Source organism: Psammomys obesus, unplaced genomic scaffold (genome assembly GCF_907164565.1).
Source record: "Psammomys obesus unplaced genomic scaffold, mPsaObe1.curated_primary_1811, whole genome shotgun sequence".
Taxonomy (NCBI): Eukaryota; Metazoa; Chordata; class Mammalia; order Rodentia; family Muridae; genus Psammomys; species Psammomys obesus.
This window is the reverse complement of record NW_026596039.1, coordinates 6,229,173-6,254,244: the sequence shown is the minus strand read 5'-3', so window position 1 is coordinate 6,254,244 and position 25,072 is coordinate 6,229,173. Positions and strand designations below refer to the sequence as shown.

The window sequence follows — 25,072 nt, the reverse complement described above, 5'->3', positions numbered from 1 at the left end:
CAGCTTTATGTACATGCTGGGCGTCTAGACTCAGTTTCTCATGCTTGCACTTCCTGACCACCCATCCTAAGTCTATCCAGCCATTCCTGAGCTTGTTACGCTTTCATTGCCTCTGCCCTTTCCTCAGTCTGGATAAAGGAAATACTCTCAAGGACCTTAGACAGCTGCTCAAAAGGATTTCTGAACTTCAGCCTCTTCCAGGATGAAACCTTCCCAAACTGTCCAGGTAAGTATGTCTGATTCAGCTACCACCACCATCAACTTGTGTGCCAAACGGGAACTTACTGAGCTCCATCTTGAGCCTCGCTTCTGACTTTGGACCGTCTGTCACTGCTTACGCTGTCCTGCCTAAACAAGGCCCTGAGTTTCATTTCCAGGATTGCTAAAAAGAAAAATGAGCTGGGCATGGTAGTGCATGCCTTTAACCACAGCATTTGGGAGGCAGAGGCAGGTGGATCTCTGAGTTCACTGATAGCCTGGTCTACAAAGAGAGTTCCAGGGCTGCACAGAAATCCTGTTTTGGAAGGAGAAAAAAAAAAAAAAAAAGGATGAAAGGACTGATTTTTTTTTTTTTTTAATTTTGCTTTGAGGGACAGGGTTTTGTCAGGTGCAGTGGCACGCCTGTAATCGCAGCTCTTGGGGAGGCAGAGGTGGGCGGACCTCTGAGTTTGAGGCCAGTCTGGTCAACAAAGTGAGTCCAGGATAGTCAAGGCTACAAAGAGAAACACTGTTTTGAAAAATAATAATAATAATAATAAATATTAAAAAAGGACAGTGTCTCAGATTTATCTTCAGGTTATCTTCCTGCCTTGATCTCTTACTTCAAACACTGCCTATTACAGCAGGTGTGGTGATACACACCTTTAATACCAGCATTCAGGAGAGTATTCAGGTCTCTTGAGTTGGAGACCAGCCTGGGCTACATAGTTCCAGGACAACCAGGACAGGCTGTGTAGAAAGAGCCTGTCTCAAATAAAAAACAAGCAAATAGCTTTTAAAAGCTGCCTATGTCAGGTAGAATTAGGAAACAAAATATTTTACCAATTTTTATTGAGTCTTTGTATTCTAAAAAATACAAAGATTAGAAACTTGGGACTTTCTTGGGGGGGACTTGCAGGCAGGACAAGGTAAGCAGAATAACAGAAGGGTCCAAAGTCGGAAGCAAAGCTCAGGATGGAGCTCAGAAAGAGCCTATTTAACATGGAAGATGATGGTTGAATTATATACATAGTTACATGGAGAAATTAGGAAAGACTTCAAGAAGAGGCTACCTCCTAACCAGCAACAAAATGAAGGCAGCCTCAGAAGGATTGCAGTGCCTCTTTTTTTTTTTTTTTTTTTTTTTAATATGCATAAGAAATTGGAATTGAAAATACTAAAACCTGGGCTGGAGAGGTGGCTCAGAGGTTAAGAGCAATGCCTGCTCTTAACAGAGGTCCTGAGTTCAATTCCCATCAACCACATGAACCACCACATGGTGGCTCATGACCATCTATAATGAGATCTGGTGCCCTCTTCTGGCATGCAGGTGTAAATGCAGGCAGAATGATGTATATATAATAAGTATAAATAAATAAGTAAATACATCTTTAAAAAAAGAAAATACCAAATCCCGACTTATTCAGTGTTTTGAAGGGTGTTGGTGAGACAACGAATCCAGGTGTTAGGAACTAGTATGGCTGCTTGTGTGGGACAAATCCATAACTCAGAAGAGCGCTTGATTGTTGGATGAATAAACTGTGCTCAGGACTGGAATAAGAAGAGCAGGGAGGGTTGAGGTTGAGAGGAGAAAAAAAGGGAGGTGAAGATATTCCCATACCATGCTGGGAATTGAACTCGGGTTCTCTGAGGGCAAAAAACATGAGTCACAGGTTATTATTATGGGACTTCAAGTTGTACTGAGTGAAGAGAGATAAAGAAACAGATTTTGGTTAGGACCATGGCCTAATAATATAATGCTCACCTAGCAAAACCCTACATTCAGTTTCCAGTTGTGATAGTTGTCAACTTGACAATCTAGAATCACCTGAGAAGAGATTCTCCTTGAGAGATAGTCTAGATCATGCTGACCCATTGTGGGCATCTCTGTGTGGAATTTCCTTGATTGTGTTGAGGTAGGAAGACGGTGGGTGGCACCATTTCCTAGGCAGGAATCTGTACTGTAGAGAAAGAGCTGAACACTGGTAAGCATGTACACATTTGTTCTCTTCGCTCAAGACTGGCTGTGTCAAGTTCCTGCCACCTTGATGTCTCTGAAATGACTGGGCTGTAATTATGAATTATGAGCCTGATAAACCCTTTGTCCCCTAAGGTGCTTTTAGAAGGATAGTTGTCACAGCAAGACAAAACTGAAAATAATACACAATAATATTTATATGGACTGGAGACATAGCTCACTATGGAGAAGAGCACTTGCTGCTCTTTCCGAGAATTCAGGTTCAATTTTGAACACCCCCCAAAAGTGGCTCCCAACCATCTGTAACTCCAGTTCCAAGAGATCTGATGCCCTCTTGTGGCCTCTGTGAATATCACACACACATGTGATACATAGACATGTACGCAGGCAAAACACCCATACAAACAAAAAATATCTTAGAGGCTTTTGTAAAGAACTTGACATCTGCAGTTTAGAGAGTCCCTCATTTCCTTCCTATCAAAGGAAATAATAGCATATAACAGGAGAGAGAGAGAAATGCTGCTTCAGAGGCCATGAATGCAGCTCAATGATAGAACACTTGTTTAAATGCTTCAGTTAAATTGTTTTGTGTTGGAGCTGGCCTTTAATCCCAGTACTCAGGAGGCACAGGCAGGCAGATCTCTTGCCTGGTCTACAAAGTGAGTTTTAGGACAGCAAGGGCCACACTGAGACATCCTGTCTCAAAACAAAATACAACAGAACAAAACAAAAACCAACCAAACAAAAACACCAAATGATTTTCTATTTAGGTTATAGTCTGTTGCTATAACAAAAACCAAACCAATCAGTCAACCAACCAACCAATCAACCCATAAGCAGAAAGAATGTTTTTTTTTTTTTGTTTGTTTTTGTTTTGTTTTTTTCTTCAGAGGTTTCAGGCCATGCCTGCAGCTGTTTCTGGGCCTGTAGTGAGAAATGGATCATGTAGGGAGAATGTGGAGGGAACGGCTCATCTGTGGTGGCCAGGGACAACATACTCTCTTTAAAAGCGAGGCCCATCTCTGAAGACCGTCATGCTAGAGTTCAAGAAAACAGGGCAGGCCCCTCCAAGTTCACTGAGATGCCTGTGTTAGGGAGCCAAGGAAGAGAGGATGAACTTTGCTGCTATACTGTGGAAGAGAGGAAGCTCTCTCTTTTATAGTCACCCCCCCTTTCCATTCTGAGCCACATCCCCTCAAGTGGCCAGCAGAGGGTTTCCTTCTGGCCAAACACATTAAAGTTTTAAGCTGAGCCAGTGGGTGGGCCAGAGGTCATAGAGGACAAAGAATTCGGGTGCTGGAAACAGATCTGGGCCAGTTCCTAAGTCTCTGGTCTAAGTTCTTTCTGGGTCCCACAGGACCCTACCACACTTCTTCCCTCCCCGCCCCCCATGATGCTTACCACTTCTCACACAAATCCTTGTCCAGAGTCTGCTGGACAAATCTGCTGCCTAGCACTAAGCTGAGATGAGAATTATCAACCTGCCAAGGAAGGAAGCTGGTTAGGGGTGGGTAGGTGGGGGCACTGGGAGTAGGAATGGGGGGACTCTGGTTAAAAAAAAAAAAAAAAGGATATGTCATATGTATTTGGGGAAGATCCATTCAAACATTAAGGAACATCTGTTAGGAGACAGCTTTATTCTAAGGATAGTGAAGTCTACACTAAGGAAAGACTCATTCTAGATATTAAATCAGAAGCCCTGGCAAGGGAACCCAGCACTCTGAATCTTAAGCCCTTCAGAGGATTTGGGGTGTGTGCTAAAACCTGGCAATTACTGTTGGTAAGTTAACAAGGTCTATGCTAGGAGTTATATGTTTTCTGGGAGTGTCTTACAAATGAGGAAGACTTATTTTAGTGGATCTCTGCCAGATTAGAAAGGCTCATATTCAGCCAGGTGGTGGTGGTGCACGATTTTAATCCCAGCACTAGGGAAGCAGAGGCAGGTAGATCTCTATGAGTTTGGGGCCAGCTTGGTCTACAGAGCGAGTTCCAGGACAGCCAAGCCTACTCAGATTCTAGAATGAAAGAATATTAAGACGATGGAGGTGCATCTTCTTTATTGAAAAGGGGGAGGAGTTGGTAGAGTGTTGACCTAGCATTCACAAAGCACTGGGTTTGACCCTCAGCACTCCAAAAAACAGGGTTTAATGGTCCATCACCGTAATCCCAGAATTTAGGGCATGGTGGCAGGATTATTACAAGTTCAAGGTTATTTTTGTGTAGCAAATTCAAGGCCAGCCTAGGCTACATGAGACCCTGTGTGGAAAAGCAAAATGGAATGACATGGTGATATGTACTTATAATCTAAGCATTTGGAGGCTGAGGCAGGATTGCAACTGGAAATCAAATTTGGGCTACTCAGTGAGAGCCTAAGAAATCTAAATTAAGATGGGAAGGTGATAGCGGGGCACAAAGAAGTTTGACATAGTAGGAATAATGTCAAACCACTAAGCCTTGGGTTTGAATAGCTGGATTCATCCTACTAGATGTGTCACCTCACAGCTGAACCTCAAATTTCTGAGTGTTGTTTCTCTTATCTGAAACACCAAAAGATAATACTACCTCAAAGGGAGGTTGAGAGATCTAGTTACATCATAAGAAATAGTTTTGTTTTTATTTTGTTTTACATTTCTGGTGTGTGTGTACACACTGCATGTGGAGGTCAGAGAACAGTTTGTAAAAGTTCTCTCACTCATGTGGGACTCAAACTCAGGTGTCAGGCTTAGTGGCAAGTGACTTTATCTCCTGAGCCATCTGCCATCTTGCCAGCCCTGGTTTTGACCGAGGCCAGCTTCAAGTTCACTATGATGCCATGACCTTGAACTTTTGATCCTTCTGCTTCTGCAGGTGTATGTCACCATGGTCAGCTCAGAAATGGCTATTTGTTGGGTATATTTTCTATATACATATAAAGACTAGGAACATAGGGTAGAAAGACAAACCTAGTGTGATAGAGAGTTTTATCTCTGTGCTGTGCTCCTAACACATAGTAGCTGTGCAATAAATGTTCTTCTCCTTTGCCAAGAAGTGGACTATTGTTCTGGAGAAAGAAAATTATCCTGAACTGTGGACAGCCATGAACCCCACCCCCACCCCCAAGTGCTGGGCACTCTTGACTATATGGTCTATTCTTGAGAATCAAAAGGTGTTCCTTAAACTCAAGATCTCCCTCATCTTTCAGTGCTAGGACTACAGGCATGTGCCTCCATGCCTGGCCACATATGATGTGTTTACCATCTTCATGAAGCTTAAAGATGGGAATCTGCTTAAGAGAAAAACTAATGGGGTGGGGGTAGGGTTCGGAGAGAGATGGTCAACAGGCACAGGGAGCAATAGTGAAAGACAAATAACTATTTTGTATGTGACGCTGGGGACTGAACCACTGAATTATACCCTCAGCTTAGGGAAAATAATTACTAATGTATTATAACACAGTAGACTAACTGTGGGTGCCAGTAATTAGATACTTCAAAAAAAGCTACTAGACAAGATAGACCCAGCAAAAAGAATTGATAAATGTGTGCGGAGATAATATAGGCCATTACTCTGGTGTGGTGATTTCATTTAAAAGAAACTTTAAGAAAAATTAGGAAAGGTGGGGGGGGGATTGGGAGGTGTGGCTTGTTAGAATAGGTGTGGCCTTGTTGGAGAAAGTGTGTCATTGCCGGTGGGCATGGAGGTTTCACAAAGCTCACACCTGGCCTGTTAGCGATCTCTCTCTGCTCGTGGATCAGCTATTTCTCCACACCTGCCCGCCCCATGCTCTCTACCATGGTGATAACGGACTAAGCCTCTGAAACTGTAAGCCAGCCCCCGATTAAGTGCTTTCCTTTATAAGAGTTGCCTTGGTCATGGTGTCTCTTCACAGCAATAGAACACTGACTAAGACATCTGCTGAGATCCCTATACATTATATAAGTGTACTGAAATACTGGGCTGGTGAGCTGTACAAGCCTAATGACCTGAGAATTTGATCTGATCCTTGGAGCTCAGAGTGGAGAAAAGTGACTCTTAAAAATTGGCCTCTGACCTCCCCCCACCCCCAACATGAGCTCCTTGGCACCAGAACATGCTTACATTCACACAACAATAATAAATAAAATGTAAAAATCTTGAATATGGCAAATATTATGTATTCATTAAATTTGGGCTATGTGGTACCCTGAAGTCCATTTGTGAATAAGATTCTGAGATGACCAATTATCAGAGTGGATAAAACTGGGAACTTGAATTCCAAGCCTATCCTTCCTTTGGATTTGCTATGACTGTTTCTTGTTTTGTTTGTTTGTTTCTTTGTTTTTGTTTTTTCTATGAGTAACCTTGGCTGTCCTGGGCTCACTTTGTAAACCAGGGTAACCTTGAACTCACAGAGTTCTGCCTGCCTCTGCCTCTCAAAGCGCTGGAACTACATTCTACCATGCCCAGCTTTGGGCATGTTCTTTTATCTTCTTATTTCTCAGTTTCTTTTCTCCAAAGGAAGGTTGTAAAACCTGACTCATATGCAGATCTCTAGAAGTTTGAGGCCAGCCTGATCTACTTATTGAGTTCTAGGCCAGCCAAAGTTACATAGTGAGACCCTGTCTCAACAAAGTAAAACAAAAACCCTGCCTCATAGAGATGTTAAGATTAACTGAGAATGTCTGGTTCATAGTAGTTGTCCAATAAACGCAACTGTTAGTCAGTCCTGGTGATAAGTGTTTATAATCACTGCACTTTAGAGGTGGTGGCAGGAGGACTGGGGCAGTCAAAGCCAGCCTCAGCAACAGTCTGAGCTGGTGAGATCCTCTCTCTCTCTCTCTCTCTCTCTCTCTCTCTCTCTCTCTCACACACACACACACAGACACACACAGCAATCACTGAGGAACTGTCTGTCAGGAGGCATTGGAGATTAACTTGAAGAATGGAGGCTCCATCTGGAAAATGGGAAGGCTGATCCTAAGAAATGGCCATAGGTGGGACAGGGAATGAAGGGAAGCTGGAAAAGACTGGATCTCAAACCTCGCTGACCCTCATAGTTTCAGGGTGGGACACGGACATACCCTGCGGAGAGGCTTAGGTGGGGTGGGGAGGCAGCAGTAGCAGCAGCCTAAGTCTCCCTCCTTTCTGTCTCCCCGAGTGACAGGTGGGGACTAAAAGGCTCAGGTCACGTGTGTTGGCTCGTTAACCTACTTACCCCTCTAAGACATAGAGGACAGGGTGGACCAGACCGGGGGTAGGAGTGACAGTTTGAGAAAGGGCCGAAACGAGGGGTGTGAGATGTGGGGCTGTTCGTGTAAGCACTCTTGAGGACTCGGAGCCCACGCTTGTAGGGTGAGAGAGAAAAGGTGCATGCACACTAAAAGATGTCCAGGACTGTCTGAAGAGCTTTGTGCATGCCCTGGAGCCTCCAGATCAGCCTCCTCTGGCTTGGAGCCTTGTACCCGGCTGGAGGGATAAAGACTGTCATGGCCAAAGCAGGCTGTGACTGGGTCCCAGGTTAACCTTGGAGCTGCCTGCGAGGGTTGTCACAACCAGGGCCCCCTCTCTCTTCATAACTAGTGTCCTCTTGAGCCCTTAGAAGTGAATAGGTGTGGGAGAGGCTGTCTCAAAAAGTCCCAAGAATTATACCCTCAGAATTACCCACAGAAGTCCTTTGTACTTTAGGGCTGGGCGGGGCTGAGCTCCAAAGCTGAACTGGAAGAGATAAGCAATGAGGGGTTTGTGTGCGCAGATAGACCGACAGCTTCCCAACCACCCGGGCACGATGGAACCTGCACCCTACCGCCCAGAGATCCACCCCTCCGAGTGACTTCAGGTCTCCTTCCCTTAGCGACCTCGCGCTTGACCTCTGGCCGCTGGCCCTCAGTCCTGGGTCCACAAACGCGCCCCCCTGCGGGCCCCCATTCTGCAGGCGTTTCTCTCGCTACCTCCATCCTTGCCACCCGCGGGGCGTGGGGTGGCGCGGGCCCTTTAAGAAGCAGCAGGACCGGCGAGCAGAAGCTTGGAAGAGAGCGAACCCTGTCGCCCGCCCCGACTAGCTCGAGAGGACAGGCGCTGGACACCAGACTAGGAAAACCCGGGGGGGTTATCCAAGCGGGGTCCGAGCGAGACCTCAACCATCCCTGCGCAACCGTGTCATCCTTTTTGACCCGAGTCCGGCCTTCTTCTAACTGCCCGCCCTGGCCTAGCCCCGCCCCGGCCCGGGCCACCGGGACAGGGAGCCGGGGCGCCGGTGCCGCAGCCGGAGGCAGGTGAGAGCCGGGAGTGTCCACCTCCCGCGCCGCAGCGCTGAGCATCCGGGTCGAGCATCTCCGGTGAGCATCTCTGCTGAGCATCCTTGCGACGCACCGGCCGGAGGCACGTCAAGGTGACCAGGCGAGCGGTGGGGGGTGGGGGGCCGGGGGGGGGCCAGAGGGTCGGCCTGGAGCGTCTGGGGTCTGCGGCCGTCTTTCGGGGGACAGTCCGGAGGCGCACGGCCAGCGGCGCGGGAGAGGCAGGCCGGCCCGAGGAGCCGCACCAGTCCGTGCAGGGGGGTGGGGGGGGTCTCAGAGCCAAGGCCAAAGCCTCCCCGGGGCCCACCCTGCACCTCCCGGCCTCCCCGACCTCCAAGCGGGTGGCCGCCCTCGCTCGGCCCCCGGGGACTGCCCGGCCTGCGGGGTAAGGAGATTAAGGCCGGGACGGGGAGGGTGGAGCGGGCACAGCTTTCGACAGGCTGGGACTGCCTAGGACCGAGGAGAGGTAGCGACTGAGTGTCACTGCATCCGTCGGCGGGACAAGGGGTGCGGACAGTTGGGGATCTGCCCCGAGAAGGAGGCTGCGGGGGGGGGGGGGAGGGGAGGCGGGGCAGCCTCGGAAAGCTATGGCGCCTTGAGCAGGGCTGGGGGGTCTGCCCTGAGCTCAGCAGGCCCTCTCCCTGCAGGCCGGCTGCGTGATGGCGGAGAAGGCACTGGAAGCCGTGGGCTGTGGACTGGGGACTGGGGCTGTGGCCATGGCCGTGGCACTAGAGGACGGGGCAGAGCCCCCTGTGCTGACCACACACCTAAAGAAGGTGGAGAACCACATCACGGAAGCGCAGCGCTTCTCTCACCTGCCAAAGCGCTCTGCTGTGGACATCGAGTTTGTGGAACTGTCGTATTCCGTGCGGGAGGGGCCCTGCTGGCGCAAACGGGGTAGGTGGGAGACCCGTGTGTGTGGGGGGAGACAGGGGTTCTGGCTGAGTTACCTCTCCAGAAGCATAAGGCCTGGGGGTGCCTCACTCTGCAAGCTCTGTGGGCCCTAACCCTCACTGGCTGAACGCAGTTGGGGTACAAGATCCCTGCTCCCCATATCTGCCAACACTGTGGGAAACTAAATTCAACTGGCTATTGAAGCTTTCTCTTCTAAGTAGACCTATGACCTCTGGTCCTTGAATTGTCTCTCAGTCTCTCTCAGTCCAGTCTCTCTTTTTCTCAGTCTCTCAGACTCTGTCTGTCTGTCTTTCTGACTGACTGACTGTCTCTGTCTCTCTGTGTTTGACTCTGTCTTTGTGCCTGTGAAGGTTGGTTCCGGGAAGGGGTCGCTCTGTCTGTGGAAGCTGCCTTCAACATCCAACAGTATCCTTACACCTATTTTTAAAGATGTTCTCATTCCTGACATCTTACTTCATTCAGCTCTTGCCAGGAGGGTGTGGATGAGACAGAAGGGATGTCATCCTCATGTTACCAATGAGGAAACTGAGGCTTGGGGAAGTTGAATAACCTGACCAATGTCCCCGTGCTAGTTAGTAAGAGGCAGAGCAAGGCCCAAAGCCTAGTAGCTCCGAAGTCACCCTTCCTCCCTCCTCTCCATCAGGACAGGTTTTCTAGAGCCCCTGACCTGGGCTGGGCTGGGCTGGGAACCTAGAGGTTGGGCTGGGTTTGTTTCTCAGAGCTGGGTGTGGAGCTGAGACAGTGTCCTCTGAGGCTTAAGAAATAGCTTTGGGGTGCTTCAGAACAGGGCTCGGCGTGAACTGTCTCTACATGTTTGCCTGCGTCCATAGGTGACTGAAAGGTCCTGGGGGTTTGGGCCAGTGGCCCCCAAGTCCCTAAGCAGTCTCTTTCCTTCTCAGAGCAGCTCTCGGTAGAACGATGAGGTCCTTGCCATTTCCTTGGCCTTTGGAACTGTGTGGTGAAGAGAAAGGTGGCCACATTAGGCATTTCTTATCAGGGTGGTGGGTGCGCCAGCTAGGGACTCCTCCCTTTTGACCTTGCCAGCCTCATCTACACTCTTATTCATTTTGCTGTCCTCTAGCTCGGGCCCTTTTTCTGCCCTCTGCCCTCCTTTGCTTGGCTTCTCTGTTCTTTGGCTCCCTTTCCCCTCTGGAGAGGACAGAAGGAAATGAAGGGTGGCCGAGATGGGGAAGTGGAAGAAATCCATCCGGGGGCGACTTCTGCCTCCCTTGGGTGAGGATCTGTCACCAGTCTCCTCCAACTGTCTATGACATTTATTTTTCTAAACACACTCAATTAATTATTAGTGATGCCACTTAATAACATAATGACCCTATTAAGTCTTTGGGAGGGAATAATACTATCTGTTTTTTAATGGTGCTGGGGACGGAAGACAGGGCCTTTCTTATGCTAGGCAAGCACTTTACCACTGAGCTACATCTCAGCCAATTATTATTGATGAGGAATCATAGATGCTAATGACTTAGAGACTTGCCAGTCACAATGGCACACACCTGTAATCTCAGCACTGTGGAGGCTGAGGCAGGATGGTCGAGAGTAATTAAATTAAAATATTTACTGATTTGACAAAACTACTGACTGAAGCAAGACTAGGACACATTGGTGTCTCTCAGCAGAGGTCTGTGGGCCTCTCATGGGCTGAGCAGTTGTGATACAGGGGGAGTTAAGAGACAAACGTTTTTCAGTTCCAGGGAAGCTGTGTGGCTCTTGGCAAGCTGAATACCTGCCCTCTCTTGGCCCAACTTTCCTCATAGGTTTCTTGGGAGCTTAGCTGAGTTGGTATCTTTGAGAAAGGCAAGTGAGTGTAAGATGATATTTGTGGCAGGCCTTGGGTTTGACTGGCATCGGCTCTGGCATCAGACTGTGATGAAATGAGGGGAAGGTTCGAGGTTGCAGTTTCTTCCCTTGCACAAGAAGCCACTTGGGTGAGCGGCTCTGCAGAGCGAACACTGGAGAGTGCTACAGCACCTTTCTGGTTGACCATGGGGACCTTGGCCAGAGTGCTGAGACCAGGGAACTTTCCTCTCCCCAGGAAAGGAAAGTGTGGTCTTGGGTGGGTTGATGGCTGTGAGCTCCAGTTGCCTCATCTATGCTGGGGGATCGTCTAAGGGTGAATAGGCGTGAACAGGCAGTCGGTGTGGTCTGGCCAGACAGTGGGCATGGGTCAGGCCCAGAGGGGCATGGACAGTGGGTTACATAAGGTAAATTCATCTCTGCTAAGGAGTGGGCTTTAGACTAGGGGAGGGATGAAGGCTGGAGTCCTCTTCACAGTAGATCTGTGAACTTAACAGACAAGGCCCTGGCCCTTGGCCTCATCCTCCCTCACCACCTCCCCTCAGTTGGCCCTGTACAGTCTCTGCCTTCTGTCCCGTGGACTACAATGTAGCAGTGCCTTCTCTCTTGAAGCCTGAAGGCTTCTGTTGTTCCTCCTGAGCTCCAATGCCACCTCTTCCATGAAGCCACTCCTGGTTTCCATCTCACTGCCCACCCTCAGAGGGTGACTTGCTGTAGTTCCATACCCACTGTTTGCTCTTCTCTCTAGCCCTAATTTTACTTCCACTCACACCATAGGTTTTTTTTTTTTTTTTTTTTTTTGTCCATTTCTCTTACCTAGTCTGTTGAAAGCAGAAACCGTGTTCTGCTTAATGCACAGTAGATCTCAATAAGCCTTTGTCAAATAGAATTGTAACACACCTTGTGAAAGGCACTGTATGTGCCAGGCCCTGAGCCATCTGCTTTACATATGTTAGCTCACTGACTCCTCACAGCAACCCTATGATTAGGCACTGCCAGCCTCACTTTACCTGTGAGGGACACAGAGCTCAGAGAGGTTAAGCAACTTGCCTCAGGTCACACAGCTGGTAACGTGGATCCAGAGTCTGAAGCAAGCAGATGCTCCTGACTCCATACTGGGATATGCAGGTGCTGCCTCCCACTGAGTGACTGCCAGGGGAGGTTTTACTGGCCATGTTAGGGCTGGAGAGACGAGCTTGTAAAGCAGCAAAGAAGGGATTTCCTTTTCCCAGGACGGAGCAAAAGGGCCTAGAAAACTTGCTCACCGAGCATCTACTACATGCCAGACCGACAAGGAAGATGAGTAAGACACGGACCTTTCCCCCACCATGTTGCCCGAGTAAGAGGCCGAGGGAGCGGTGTGGGCACAGGCACATGGAGTGACAAACACGATGGCGTCTGAAGAGTAATGCAGGAACATAGGATGAGCAGCCGGCCTGGGCTGTTTGGCCAGAGTGTCCTCAGACAGTGTCAGAGCGCTATGATAAGGAGAGAGCCTTGGTCTTTAGGACCTAGCTAGAGCCATTCATGGGAGGTGTCACCGTTCCCACAGCCCTCAATGCCCCCTCCTGGACTCTCACACTTGTCATGTCTAGGGGGACAGGATGGGAGGGTGAGAGCTACTGTGTAAGAACTGGGTGCCTCAATTCTGCTCAGCCACGGTTAGTTCATCCGTGACTGAGCCTCTTCTAAGAGCCTCTGTCTCGATGTCTTGATGTTTCTGTGTCTGTGTCTGTTTCTCTGTCTCTGTCTCTCTGTCTGCCTCTCTGTCACTCTGTCTCTCTCGTGTGTGCTCATGCATGCACGTGGGAACCAGAAGCCAACTTCCGATGTTATTTCCCAAAAGCCATCCACCTTGCTCTTTGAGTTTGGGGTCTATGGCCAGCCAGTGAGGTCCAGGGACCTACCTGTCTTGCTCTTTTCAGCACTGGGATAACAAGTATGCACCACCAACCCCAGGCTTTTCTGTTGTTATCAAAAGAGTCATGTTTTTATTCAAAAATGTGTATGTGGTGAGGGGCGCTAACACGTGAGTGCAGTGCCTGCAGAGCCCAGAAGAGGGCATCCTATCCCCTGGAGCTAGAGTTACCGGTATTTGTGAGCCACTGAGGGTGGGTGCTAGGAATGTGGGTAGTGCCTGCTCTTAACTGTGTGTGTGTGGGGGGGGGGGGGCATCTTTCCTGCGCCTTTTTGTTTGCTTTGTTTTGTTTTGTTTTGTTTTGTTTTAGACAGAGTTTCCGACTTTGTAGCCCAGGCTGTCTTGGAGCTCACAGCAATCTCCCTGTCTCAACTTCCCAAGCTGGGATCACTAAACACAGGTTAAGCAAGGCAGTTTAGGTGGGCTCTTGGGATGGAAATTAGGGTCCTTCCTTGTGCTTGTGTGGTAAGCATTCTGCTGACTGAGCCGTCTCCCCAGGGCCTCTCTTTATGAGTTTTGAGGATGCCTTTGATCCATTAGCCCTTACCAGTGACTCCCCTGTTCTTGCTGCAGGTTACAAGACCCTCCTCAAGTGCCTGTCTGGTAAGTTCTGCCGTCGGGAGCTGATTGGCATCATGGGCCCCTCTGGGGCCGGCAAGTCCACGTTCATGAACATCTTGGCAGGGTACAGGTGAGCATGAAGAGTGGAAATGGGTGAGGGCTCAGGAGAGGGGGCGCAGGGAGAGCACAGGAGGTGTACTGAGGTGACTTTGGTGCTCACTACCCACCAACCGCCCTGCAGGGAGTCTGGGATGAAAGGGCAGATCCTGGTTAATGGGAGGCCACGAGATCTGAGGACCTTCCGCAAGATGTCCTGCTACATCATGCAGGACGACATGCTCCTGCCACACCTCACAGTCCTGGAAGCCATGATGGTGAGGAGAGGGCGGCCTTCTCCTCCTCCAAGCTCCCCTTCTGTCACCGGCTGACTGATGGGGCTGAGCAGGAACCAAGCGTGCATGCCTTTCTCACTTGCTTATCGCCTTTTAGGTCTCTGCCAACCTGAAGCTGAGTGAGAAGCAAGAGGTAAAGAAGGAGCTGGTAAGTGGGGTAGGGGAGAAAGGGGTGGAGCCCTTCTGAAGCTTATGAGTTCTGGGCCACAGGCTGGGTGGGGAACAAGGGTGTAAGGGCAATGCTCTGTGAAAGTGGGTTGGTGCTTAAGTGAAGCAGAGATTCTGAGGCTGACTGGAGCTGGGGGGGGGGGTGTGCCTGCAGGTGACAGAGATCCTGACAGCACTGGGACTGATGTCCTGCTCTCACACGAGGACAGCCCTGCTCTCTGGAGGGCAGAGGAAGCGCCTGGCCATCGCCCTGGAACTGGTCAACAACCCTCCGGTCATGTTCTTTGATGAGCCCACCAGGTAGCTCCCTGCTTCTCCTGACCCGGGGTTCCCCCTTTCGGCCCTAAGCCAGGGCTGGATGTGGAGTCTGGTTAATGGCTCCGTGGCTGGGGACTGTATACTCTGTTTGCAGCCTTCTGGGGACCCCATCCTTGCTAATCCAGTAGAGCCAAGCTGCCCTGCCTTTCATACAGGTGGTGTTCTGGATGTTCCCCCACACATAACATTTCCCTTTCCTCTCCCCCGCAGCCATTACTCATCAAATCAATTTGGTAGCTCTCACATTTGCCCAGTCCCCTCCCTAAGGCTTGAGCTCAGGACATCATGAAGACTCATCTCCCTGTCTTCAGTCTCCCAGGCACCTTCCTCCAACCTGTGGCTAAGAATGGGCTTTCTAAATGAAAAGTCTGGCAAGCTCCACTCTCCTGCTTCAAACCATGCAATGAGTCCCCTTTGCCCTCAAAATAGTCAGATGGCTTCTTATCTGGTCTTTCATATTTCATGTTCTAATAACGCTGATCTGCCTGCCATTCCTATCACACCCTGGGTTTCATGCCTCTCTCTATGTCTTCTGTGTGGAATGCCCTTCACCATGACACCTTCCATTGTCCTGTCACTAGCTTAACTCTTGCTCTTTCTAGACTCAGCAACCTTCTCTGGCTATCCTCCAACCCCTGGCTACAGCACAGCATGGCTGATCCCTAGCTAGTCTTTCAGCTGCTGTTGCTATTGTATTTTTTTACATCTCCTCAAGTCAACCACGAGCTTGTCTGTCTCCCTATAGACCAATCTAACATGAGCCTTTGACATCCCAGTGCCTGCTAGGCAACAGGTGCTCGGCATACAGTTTTTAAACTGAGCAGTGCTCTGGGCTTGCAAATATCTGAGCCACACAGGGTGTGCAGGATACAGGGGCTCGTCCTACTTTGCTTTCTATTGCTGTAACTAAAGGCCACAGCTAAAAGCAACGTGGGGAGGGAGGAGAGGGTTTATTTGGCGCACACGTTCAGATGACAGTCCAGAGTTGAGGGAAGTGAGGGCAGGAACCCAAGCAGGAGCTTGGGACTGTGGGGAATGCTGGTTAACAGCCTGTCCTCTGAGGCTTAGTGGGCTTTCTTTTTCTACAACGAACAGGGAGTGGCACTCCCCACCGTGGGCTATGCCCTTCCACATCAACCATTTTCAGGAAAATGTCCCCCACCAGCTACTCTGACAGGGACATTTTCTCAAATAATGCTCCCTCTTTCCAAATGACTCTAGTCTGTGCCAAGTTGACCCAAGCTAACCAGGACAGGGGTGGCCAGAGGGGTGCCTTCCCACTAGTTGTGTCCCATCCCATCCCGTTCACGGAAGCTGCCCCACCTCACTCACCCCCTCTCAGCCGAATCCACCTCACTGGTCCCTGGTGACCTCTCTCTGGACAGCGGTCTAGACAGCGCTTCTTGTTTCCAAGTGGTGTCCCTCATGAAGTCCCTGGCCCACGGGGGCCGCACCGTCATCTGCACCATCCACCAGCCCAGCGCCAAGCTCTTTGAGATGTTCGACAAGGTCAGTATCCCTGGGCTCCCAAGAAGACTGGCCTGTGATAGAGGGGCAGAGGTGTCAGTGGGGTGACCCAGTCCTCTGGTCGTGTTTTCCTCATGTGCTCCTTTCTGCCTCAGCTCTACATCCTAAGCCAGGGACAGTGCATCTTCAAGGGCGTGGTTACCAATCTGATACCCTATCTGAAGGGGCTTGGCTTGCACTGCCCCACGTATCACAACCCCGCCGACTTCAGTAAGTAGGGGTTCCTGTGAGGAGGTGGGAGACAGAAGAGGGCCAGACACTGGGTTTGGATTGTGGAGGCCTCTTGGGGGCTGAGAGCTCATTGTCACTTGCTTCCCCCCCACCCCACACACACCAAAAAAGGGATTGCACTGCCCTTGGGAACCAAGGGTGAAGCCTAGCTGAGCACTCTGCTCTGTGTCCCCCTAGTCATTGAGGTGGCCTCTGGAGAGTATGGAGACCTGAACCCCATGCTGTTCAGGGCTGTGCAGAATGGCCTTTGCACCATGGCCGAGAAGAAGAGCAGCCCTGAGAAGAATGAGGTCCCTGCCCACTGCCCCACTTGCCCTCCGGTGAGTGGGGTGGAAAGGGCAGAGTGGGGGAGGGGAGATGGGATCACAGACAATGACCCTGCCAAACAGCTGTCCCCAGAGGCATTGTCGCCTCTGTGTAATGGGAAGCCTGGTACTTGAAACAGACTGTGTCCTCTCCTGAGCTTTGGTCTTCTCATCCAGTGGTTCCTCCAGAGCTCCCATGGGCATCCTGGGTGCTCTGACATCAGTGCCTGCTCAGGGCCCATCTGGAAAGTGTGGCCAGGGCAGTTGCTGACCTTGGGGCCAGGGTGGTCTGCTGTCATCTCTAACCCAGAGGGGACCACACTAGCTTCCCAGAACAGGTGGGAGACTGGCTAGCAGATCACATTGGCTCTTAGCAGGCCACTGGGGCAGGCAGGGTCCATGCAGTGCCAGATTCCTTCCTTAGACGAAATGTCATCACTCTTGAAAGCCAGAAGCTCGGCTGTTGTTGTTATTACTCATTGTCAGCATTGTTAATCAATGGGAGATCCAGTGGCCCTACAAACAATGATGGCCTTAGAGTTAGTGGTAGTGGAGTGAAGAAGGAACCAGTCAGATGAGCCAGCAGTGGTCTTTGACTCCTTCCTATCTCCCACCTCCCAAGGACCTTTATCCTGCTCTCTCTCTCTCTCTCTCTCTCTCTCTCTCTCTCTCTTTCCCTTCTACCCTCAATCTCCCTGAGGTTCTCATCCCTAAACCCAGCTTCTAGGTGAGCAGCTCAGGGCCAGAGGCTCCTTCTTCTGCAGGCCTGGGCGCTGTCCTGGGAAGAGTTCGTGACTCTCCCGTCTATGAGCAGGACGGGGAGAGGGCGGCAGGGCACATTCACCTGGTCCCGTTTCTTCTCCCTAGGAAATGGATCCCATTGAGAGCCACACTTTCGCCACCAGCACACTTACCCAGTTCTGCATCCTGTTCAGGAGGACTTTCCTATCCATCCTCAGGGACACGGTGAGACAGCAAGCTGAAGGGCAGGAGGTGTCGGCCAGACCTCCTGGGCCATAGAATCTCAGTAGCTGGAAGGGGAACTGGGAACACTGTCCTCCCATGTGATGTACCTTGGCTCTGTGTGCCTGAAGGGCACCCCAGAATTCCCATGCTAGCATGGCCTTCTCTGTGTCCCTCACCCCCACTCCCTCGCCTCGGCCTGAGACAAATACTTCTTCTCTTGATGACCTTGGCCATAGGTCCTGACCCACTTGCGGTTCATGTCACACGTGCTGATTGGCGTGCTCATTGGCCTCCTCTACCTACACATTGGTGATGATGCCAGCAAGGTCTTCAACAACACAGGCTTTCTCTTCTTCTCCATGCTCTTCATCATGTTCGCAGCCCTCATGCCGACCGTGCTCACCTGTGAGCTGACCTGCCTGGCTAATAAAACAGGGTGGGAGGGGGAGCGCTGGGCATGAGGCAGGGGCCAAGGCTTAGCCTGTGGAGCCTGACCTCCCTGTGCCCTCAGTTCCCTTAGAGATGGCCGTGTTTATGAGGGAGCACTTGAACTACTGGTACAGCCTCAAAGCGTATTACCTGGCCAAGACCATGGCTGATGTGCCCTTTCAGGTAAGTCTCTTCCCGACACTGCCTCCAGCAGGCTCATAGGTGAGCTCGTCGAATGCGTGGTCTAATGGGAAAACTGACAACAAACCAGAAACAGCCAGGTGGAGTGGCTCACCTCATCCCAACACTTGGTAGTGGGTGGGGTGGAGGTGGAGGGAGGGGGTGCTGAGACAGGAGGATCGCCATGAATTCAAGTCCAGCCACAGTGTGAATACCTATCCCTAAATAAATAAATAAATAAATAAATAAATAAATAAATAAATAAATAAGGTGATCATAATTGCAGAATAACGAATGTCTCTATCTTATAGGCAGCAGAGAACTCATAGGCTCTGGAGCCTTCCTTGCTTGCAAGCTGTAGAACCCTGGGCAAGCCACCCAGTGCTCTTTGCTTCAGTGCCTCCACCTGGAAAACGGGATGGCACTGGAGTCTTCCTCAGAGTTGTGCTTTAGGATTAAATGTGAATGCATATGAAGTTTAATTTTTAATTTACATGTTTGCTGTTTTGAGACAGAGTCTCCCTACATAGCTGTCCTGGAACTCACTCTGTGAACCAGGCTGTCCTTGAGCTCAGAGAGATCCACCTGCCTCTGCCTCCTGAGTGCTGGGATTGTCATACCTGGCAATTTTTTTTTTTTTTTTACATTTACTTATTTATCTTGTGTGTATATATACGCGTTTGTGCCACGGTGTATGTGGGCAGGCCAGAGGGCAGTACACAGAATTCACTTCTCTTCCTCTAATATGTGGATTCTAAGGACTGAACTCTGTCTGGCTTGGCAAGCAAGCACGTTTACCTGCTGAGCCAACTTGCTGGCTCCCTATATAGTTTTTAGAAGAGAGATTGTCACATACCAGCTGGGCATTTGTTTTTTTTGTTTGTTGTTTGTTTGATTTTTTTTGAAGACAGGGTTTTTCTGTGTAGCCTTAGCTGTCCTGGAGACCAGGCTGGCCTCGAGTCTGCCTCCCTGAGTGCTGGGATTACAGGCCTGCGCCACTGCTGGTATTTTTTAAACACATTGCCACCTTGTTCAAAGCGTCAGGGCCACCAGTAACCCTTTGTGCAAATTATAGAAAAGTGTCCCTTAGCTAGGTGGGGTTGGGCACACTAATAATTCATGTACTTGGAAGAGAAGCAGGGTGATTAGGAGTCCAAGGTCATCCATGGCTACATACGGAGTTTGAAACCAGAATAGGCTATGTGAGACACTTGTCTCAAACAAATAAATAGCAAACAAGGAGGCAGATGCTGTCCTGTGCCATGTACAGAGCTTAGTGAGAGAAATACAAGCTAGAGCTTGGCCTCTGTCTAGAAGCTGGGAGCCTTTGTACAGGAAACAACCTGTACACCTGTAGCTACCGAGCCAAGTTCCTGTTTCCCATGGGCTTGTGCTCTCTCTGTTTCTTCAGACAAGGTCTCACTCTGTAGCACAGGGATGAAGGGGTAACTTAGTGACTTACTTAGTAACTAGGGTCTCCATGGGGTGCTGTAGAGCTCTAGATTTGCCCAGCACACATGTCTGCTTCTTATGTCAAAAGGTGGCAGCCTCTAGCGGAAACAGAGCTCTCTCCTAGGGGGAGTTAATTCTTTAATAATATGAGGAGACTGGAAAAAGGGCTCAATCTATAAAAGATTAAAAGGGCTTGCTCTTCTTCCAGAGAAAAGAGTTCAGTTCCCACCACACGCGTTACAGGGCTCATCAGTGCCTGCAACTCCAGCTCCAGGAGATCCAACGCCCTCTTTTGGCCTCCATGGGTACCTGCACACACATACAGAGACATATACACATAAATAAAAACAAGTCTTAAATAAATATAATACATGGACTCATATAATACATATATGTGTGAGAGATGGCTCAGTGGTTAGGTGTGTTTGTTGCTTTTGCAGAAGGCCTAAGCTCAGTTACCAGCACTCACGTCAGACAGCTTACAAATAGCTGTAGTGCTAGCTCCAGGGAAGACAACATCCCTTCTGGCCTCTGTGTGTGCCTACATAAATGAATGCACACACATACACACACAGTCAAACACAGACACACATGCATACATAGACACATACATACAATCTCCCCCACCCCCGCCAACCCCCTGGAATGATGGGAAGGACTGTAGATTCTCAGAGGTGGGAGGAGTCACATGCCCGAACCTGTCAGAACAGCCGAGCAAAGTTAAATAAGATGTAGTCAGGGAGGAAGAGGACGCGTGTCAGTCTAAAAAGCAGCATGAAGATGGAGGCAGTACGGGCCGAGGAGCACGGGGAACACTTACTCCTCTCTGGTGGGATGACCTAAGTCACCTACCCTTGGCTTGAAGGTCCCTAACCTCCTCTGTGGCTGCTCCTCAGGTGGTGTGCCCAGTTGTGTACTGCAGCATTGTGTACTGGATGACCGGCCAGCCGGCTGAGACCAGCCGCTTCCTGCTCTTCTCAGCCTTGGCCACAGCCACCGCCTTAGTCGCCCAGTCTTTGGGACTCTTGATTGGCGCTGCCTCCAACTCCCTACAGGTGGGAAGGTTGACACACACACTCGGGGTCTCATGGGAGAAGTCAAGAGCTGCCACAGGGTGGATGGAACTGTGGTCACCCCTGTGATACTTGAGCTCCTCTGCCCTCTCCTTCAGGTGGCCACCTTCGTGGGCCCAGTCACTGCCATCCCCGTCCTCTTGTTCTCCGGCTTCTTTGTCAGTTTCAAGACCATCCCCACTTACCTGCAGTGGAGCTCCTATCTCTCCTATGTCAGGTCGGTGAGCTTCCCTCCCCACAGGAGGTCCTGCCAGCTCTAAAGGGGCTGTGCCATGTCTGATGTCTGCCCCTGCACCCTGGCTGGCACCTGAGTACAAGAGCACCGTGGCTGGGCTCTGGTGATTTGCTGAGGGACAGGGGTCCTGTGCTCTGTGGCTTTGCTCTGATGTTCCTGTTTGCCTAGGTATGGCTTTGAGGGTTTGATCCTGACCATCTATGGCATGGAGCGAGGACACCTGACCTGCTTAGATGAACAGTGTCCATTCCGGGACCCACAGATCATCTTGCGAGAGCTGGATGTGGAGGAAGCCAAACTCTACATGGACTTCCTGGTCCTGGGCATTTTCTTCCTTGCCCTGCGGCTGCTGGCATATCTTGTGCTCCGATACCGGGTCAAGTCTGAGAGATAGAGCCTGGCTGCCACCTCTTTGGGGCCGGAAGCCCCCAGCTCCAGCCCTTCGGGACTGTTTTAAACTCAGAGACATGGGCATTGGTTGCTGGTGCAGCTGCCCTCCTCTCCCTCGGCTGCTCCACAGGCTGGCTGTGGGCCTGGGCCCCCAGCGCTCCAGCCCTCTCCATCGAGGCCAGGAGTCTTCCCAAGTTGATGCAGTTTGTAGCTTCCTCCTTACTCTCTCCAACACCTGCATGCAAAGACCGGTGGGGGGGGCTGCCCTCCTCTGCGCAAAGCACCTTCCTCTGTTTGCCTGGGAGCCCCGTGTTCCCTAGGCCTTGACTTACAGGCTATCAAAGTGACCCCCTCTGGGGTCCCCACCACACTAGTGTTTCTAAACTGCTATCAGGTTGGAGTTCCAGGGCTGGGCCCTGGTGGGGTCCCCAGGGAGCCCCATTATGGACATCGGATGAAACAAGGAGGGACTCTGGAAGTCTTCTCCTCCTCCCCCTTCCTCCCCACACCCATTTTGGCTAATCTGGACAATCTGTTGGGACAGAAGCCGGGTTTTCTGTCTGGGCCACCACTCCCAATCCTGGAGATTGGAGAGACCGTGAGCTGTCCCACCTGCTTCCCTATACCTTTGGTCTGGGTAAGTCTCAGAGGCGCCTCTGCAATAACGTCTGTGTCACTCTTTCACCTGCCTCGGGAACTGGAGAATGCACTTTATTCTGGGAGGCGGGGGTGAGCCGGGGAAGCCCCAATCCAACCTCCTTGCTGCTCCTGAGGCTCAGTTCCACGTGCTCATTTCCTCTCCAGAGTTACAGGCACACGAGGGCAACCAGGCAACCTCAGCCCGACACATGCACCGTCCCTTACAGCTCAGAGAGAGAGCGATGGGATGGTGGCATGGAGCTGACGGTGGTGGCTGGAGGGCAGTGCCAACGTCCTCCTGGGGAAATCCCACTTCGGAGGATAAGTGAGGCTGGTGTGCCCCAGAGTAGCTCCAGGTGTCTGCAGGTGTCTATCTCCCAGTCTTTCCTCCCCTTAGGGCCAGGGGTGGCACTGGGTACTGGCCTCCTGGAGGCCAGAACCCAACAAGCACAAGAATGGGCACAGCTGGCCCCAGCCGCTGCTCCACCATGGCCCTCCTTTTGTGCTCCAAAAGGACACTTGCTCTCCTGCCCCTCCTCCAGCTGTCTGCTGCTCACTCAAACTTCTGTTCACATATTCGCATCTTCCAGTCAGCAGCTGGTTCCTGGACAGCAGGGCCTAGATGCCAAGGTGGCAGACCCCTGGAGCACTCTGTTTTTCTGGTGGGTCCGGGATCATCCTACATCTGGTTTCCTCTTCCCCAGGACTCCTTCCCCAGTCCCTGCGCTCATTCCTCTGTACCGGCCGGCCCCAGATTCTTCTCATTACACAGATGCCAGTTGTATTTGGGGGATTTCACCCATTATTAATAAAACCTATATTTATACAGTATGCAGTGTATGAATGTGGTCACCTGCTGCCATAGGCTATTGAGCACCTGGCATAATGCCTGCCATCTTTGGAGATCTTGGGGGCAGGGGTGTTAAGTGTTAGGTGTATGTCAAATTCACGAATGTGGATCTTATGAAACATTTGTGTCACACTTCCTGCCTGAACCAAAACTTCAGCGCCAAGCCACATAGTACTTCGTCGTCATCCCCCTTTTTCAGATGAGAGACAGGTGACATGGACCGGGAAATGGTAGAAATGGAACCCTGAGGGCTGGACGTGTAGCTCAGTTGGCAGAGGGATTGCCTAGCATGACTGAAGACTACGTTCTCATGGCTGGGTCGGCAAGCTGTTTGTGGGCGCTAATGTCTGTTTCATAGGTATATCACCAGAGTGACCCATGACTCTCTCCAGGGCTCATGGAGTCCTGGTAGTGCACAGAGGGGAAGGAGAGTGCCAGTCAGTGGTTTTCAGAAAGGACAATGGGAAGCAGAAAAGGCCCTTGAGCAGAGGTTCTCAACCTTCCTAATGCTGTGACCCTTTAATACAGCTCCTCATGTTGTGGTGACCCCCAACCATAAAACTATTTTATTGCTACTTCAGAACTGTAATTTTGCTAGTTATGAATCATTATATAAATATATGATATGCAACCCCTGTGGGTCACGACCTACAAGTTGAGAACCACTACCCTAGAGCCTTATCTGCCTCATGATGGGAGTGACATGGACTTCATTGGGCTTACTCTAAATTTCTCTTTGTCTTTCCATTTTTTTTTCCTACTGGAACACATATACCAGGGCTGAGCCATCGGAAATCAGCACCACACATCAGAGGTTTGGAAAGGGAAAGTGTTCTGAGAGCTTTGAGAACTGGTGGCAGATGGCTGGAGAAGCTGTATATTGTCTCGTCCTCTTTTCTCCTGGGCCTGAGGCTTGGGGATTGAAGGAAGCCACTGAAACCATCCCTGTCAGCTGTCTGTGCCCCAACTGTGCCCCAGGTAGAGAAAGCGTCCTGTCTGAACACTTTGACTGCTTAGGTACTCAACTGGAGACAGTCTGATCTTGTTTCTTATGAAGACATGGAGTGAGAAAGAGAAGTAGGAAAAATCTGAATCCTAGGTTGTTTGGGGGGGGCATTTAGGAACCTCTTTCCTTTGTTTGTTTGTTTTCGCTTGTTTCTTTGAGACAGGGACTCACTATGTAAACCTGACTGGCCTGAAGCTTGCTGTATAGACCCAGCTGGCTTCAAACTCAGGGATCTGCCTACCTCAGTCTCCTGGGTGCTAGGATTAAAGATGTGTGCCATCACATCCAACTGCTTATATTTTATCTGATATTAGCTTCCATTATTTATATATCTGGGGGGGCCTTGTCTATCTATCTATCTATCTATCTATCTATCTATCTATCTATCTATCTTTGGTTTTTTGAGACAGAGTTTCTGTGTGTAGCCTTGACTGGACTCATTTTGTAGACCAGGCTGGCTTTGAACTCACAGAGATCCACCTGCCTCTGCCTCCCTGAGTGCTGGGATTACAGGCATGCACCACCGTGCACAGCTTGGGGGGGGGTTATTTATTAATTTATTTATTCATATAGTACAGGTTGATTTTGAACTCACTACATCATGGCAGAGCTTGCCTAGAATTTCGGATCCTCTTGACTCTACCTACCAGATGCTGCACTTTCAGGCAGGTCTATCTGCTTCATGCACAGCATTGCAAATTAAACCCAGGACTTCATGCTTACTAGGCAAGCGCTATACTGACTGGAATATATCCCTGGGCCCCTTCCTGACCATGCCTGCCCAGGTTTTCCTTGAAATCAAAGCAACCCTGTTGCCCTGAGTTTCCTCAGGGCATAATTACAGGAATGAGCCGCCACCATGAACTGGTTTTTCTTCAGAGTCTTCCTTTATGTTTCATTCCTTGTGTTTGTTTGTTTGTTTGGCTGCTGGTTGAACCTAAGATCCTGTACATCCCCAGGCCTTTTAAAGTTGTTTTAAACTTTTAGACAAGGTCTCACATTACTTGGGTTGGCCTTGAGCTCCTCTATGGCCTAGGCAGGCCTTGGATTTACAACTCTCTGTCCTCAGCCTCCCAAATAGCTGGGGTTATAGTCGCTGGCCTCCAAGTCCCTCAGCTGGTTCTCTTTTAAAATGTAAACCCCTGCCCATAAACACACTCCACACTGAGCTACACTCCCAGCCCCAAGTGCAAATTGTTCTGAAATAATCAAATGCCTTTGATTCGAAGTTCCACAGAGAACAGAGAGGGCAGCAGCCCTTCTGAAGCCAGGCAT

General features: G+C 50.3%; 1 protein-coding gene across 3 annotated transcripts; it reads left to right on the top strand.

Moving 5' to 3' along the window:
* Positions 1 to 8,115: 8,115 nt before the first annotated feature.
* Abcg4 (ATP binding cassette subfamily G member 4) lies at positions 8,116 to 22,766 on the top strand. 3 transcript variants are annotated; one of them, XM_055622140.1, is made up of 15 exons: positions 8,116 to 8,522; positions 9,075 to 9,324; positions 13,649 to 13,766; positions 13,878 to 14,010; positions 14,126 to 14,176; positions 14,351 to 14,496; positions 15,900 to 16,023; positions 16,137 to 16,251; positions 16,450 to 16,592; positions 17,445 to 17,543; positions 17,780 to 17,948; positions 18,055 to 18,155; positions 20,501 to 20,659; positions 20,776 to 20,894; positions 21,081 to 22,766. In XM_055622140.1, the coding sequence occupies exons 2-15, from the start codon at positions 9,087 to 9,089 to the stop codon at positions 21,304 to 21,306; spliced, it is 1,941 nt and encodes a 646-aa protein (XP_055478115.1). In that variant the 5' UTR covers positions 8,116 to 8,522; positions 9,075 to 9,086; the 3' UTR covers positions 21,307 to 22,766. The 3 variants fall into 3 exon arrangements, with proteins under 3 accessions (XP_055478115.1, XP_055478117.1, XP_055478116.1); XM_055622142.1 differs by lacking the exon at positions 8,116 to 8,522 and adding an exon at positions 8,715 to 8,812; XM_055622141.1 differs by lacking the exon at positions 8,116 to 8,522 and adding an exon at positions 8,885 to 8,934.
* Positions 22,767 to 25,072: the final 2,306 nt, after the last annotated feature.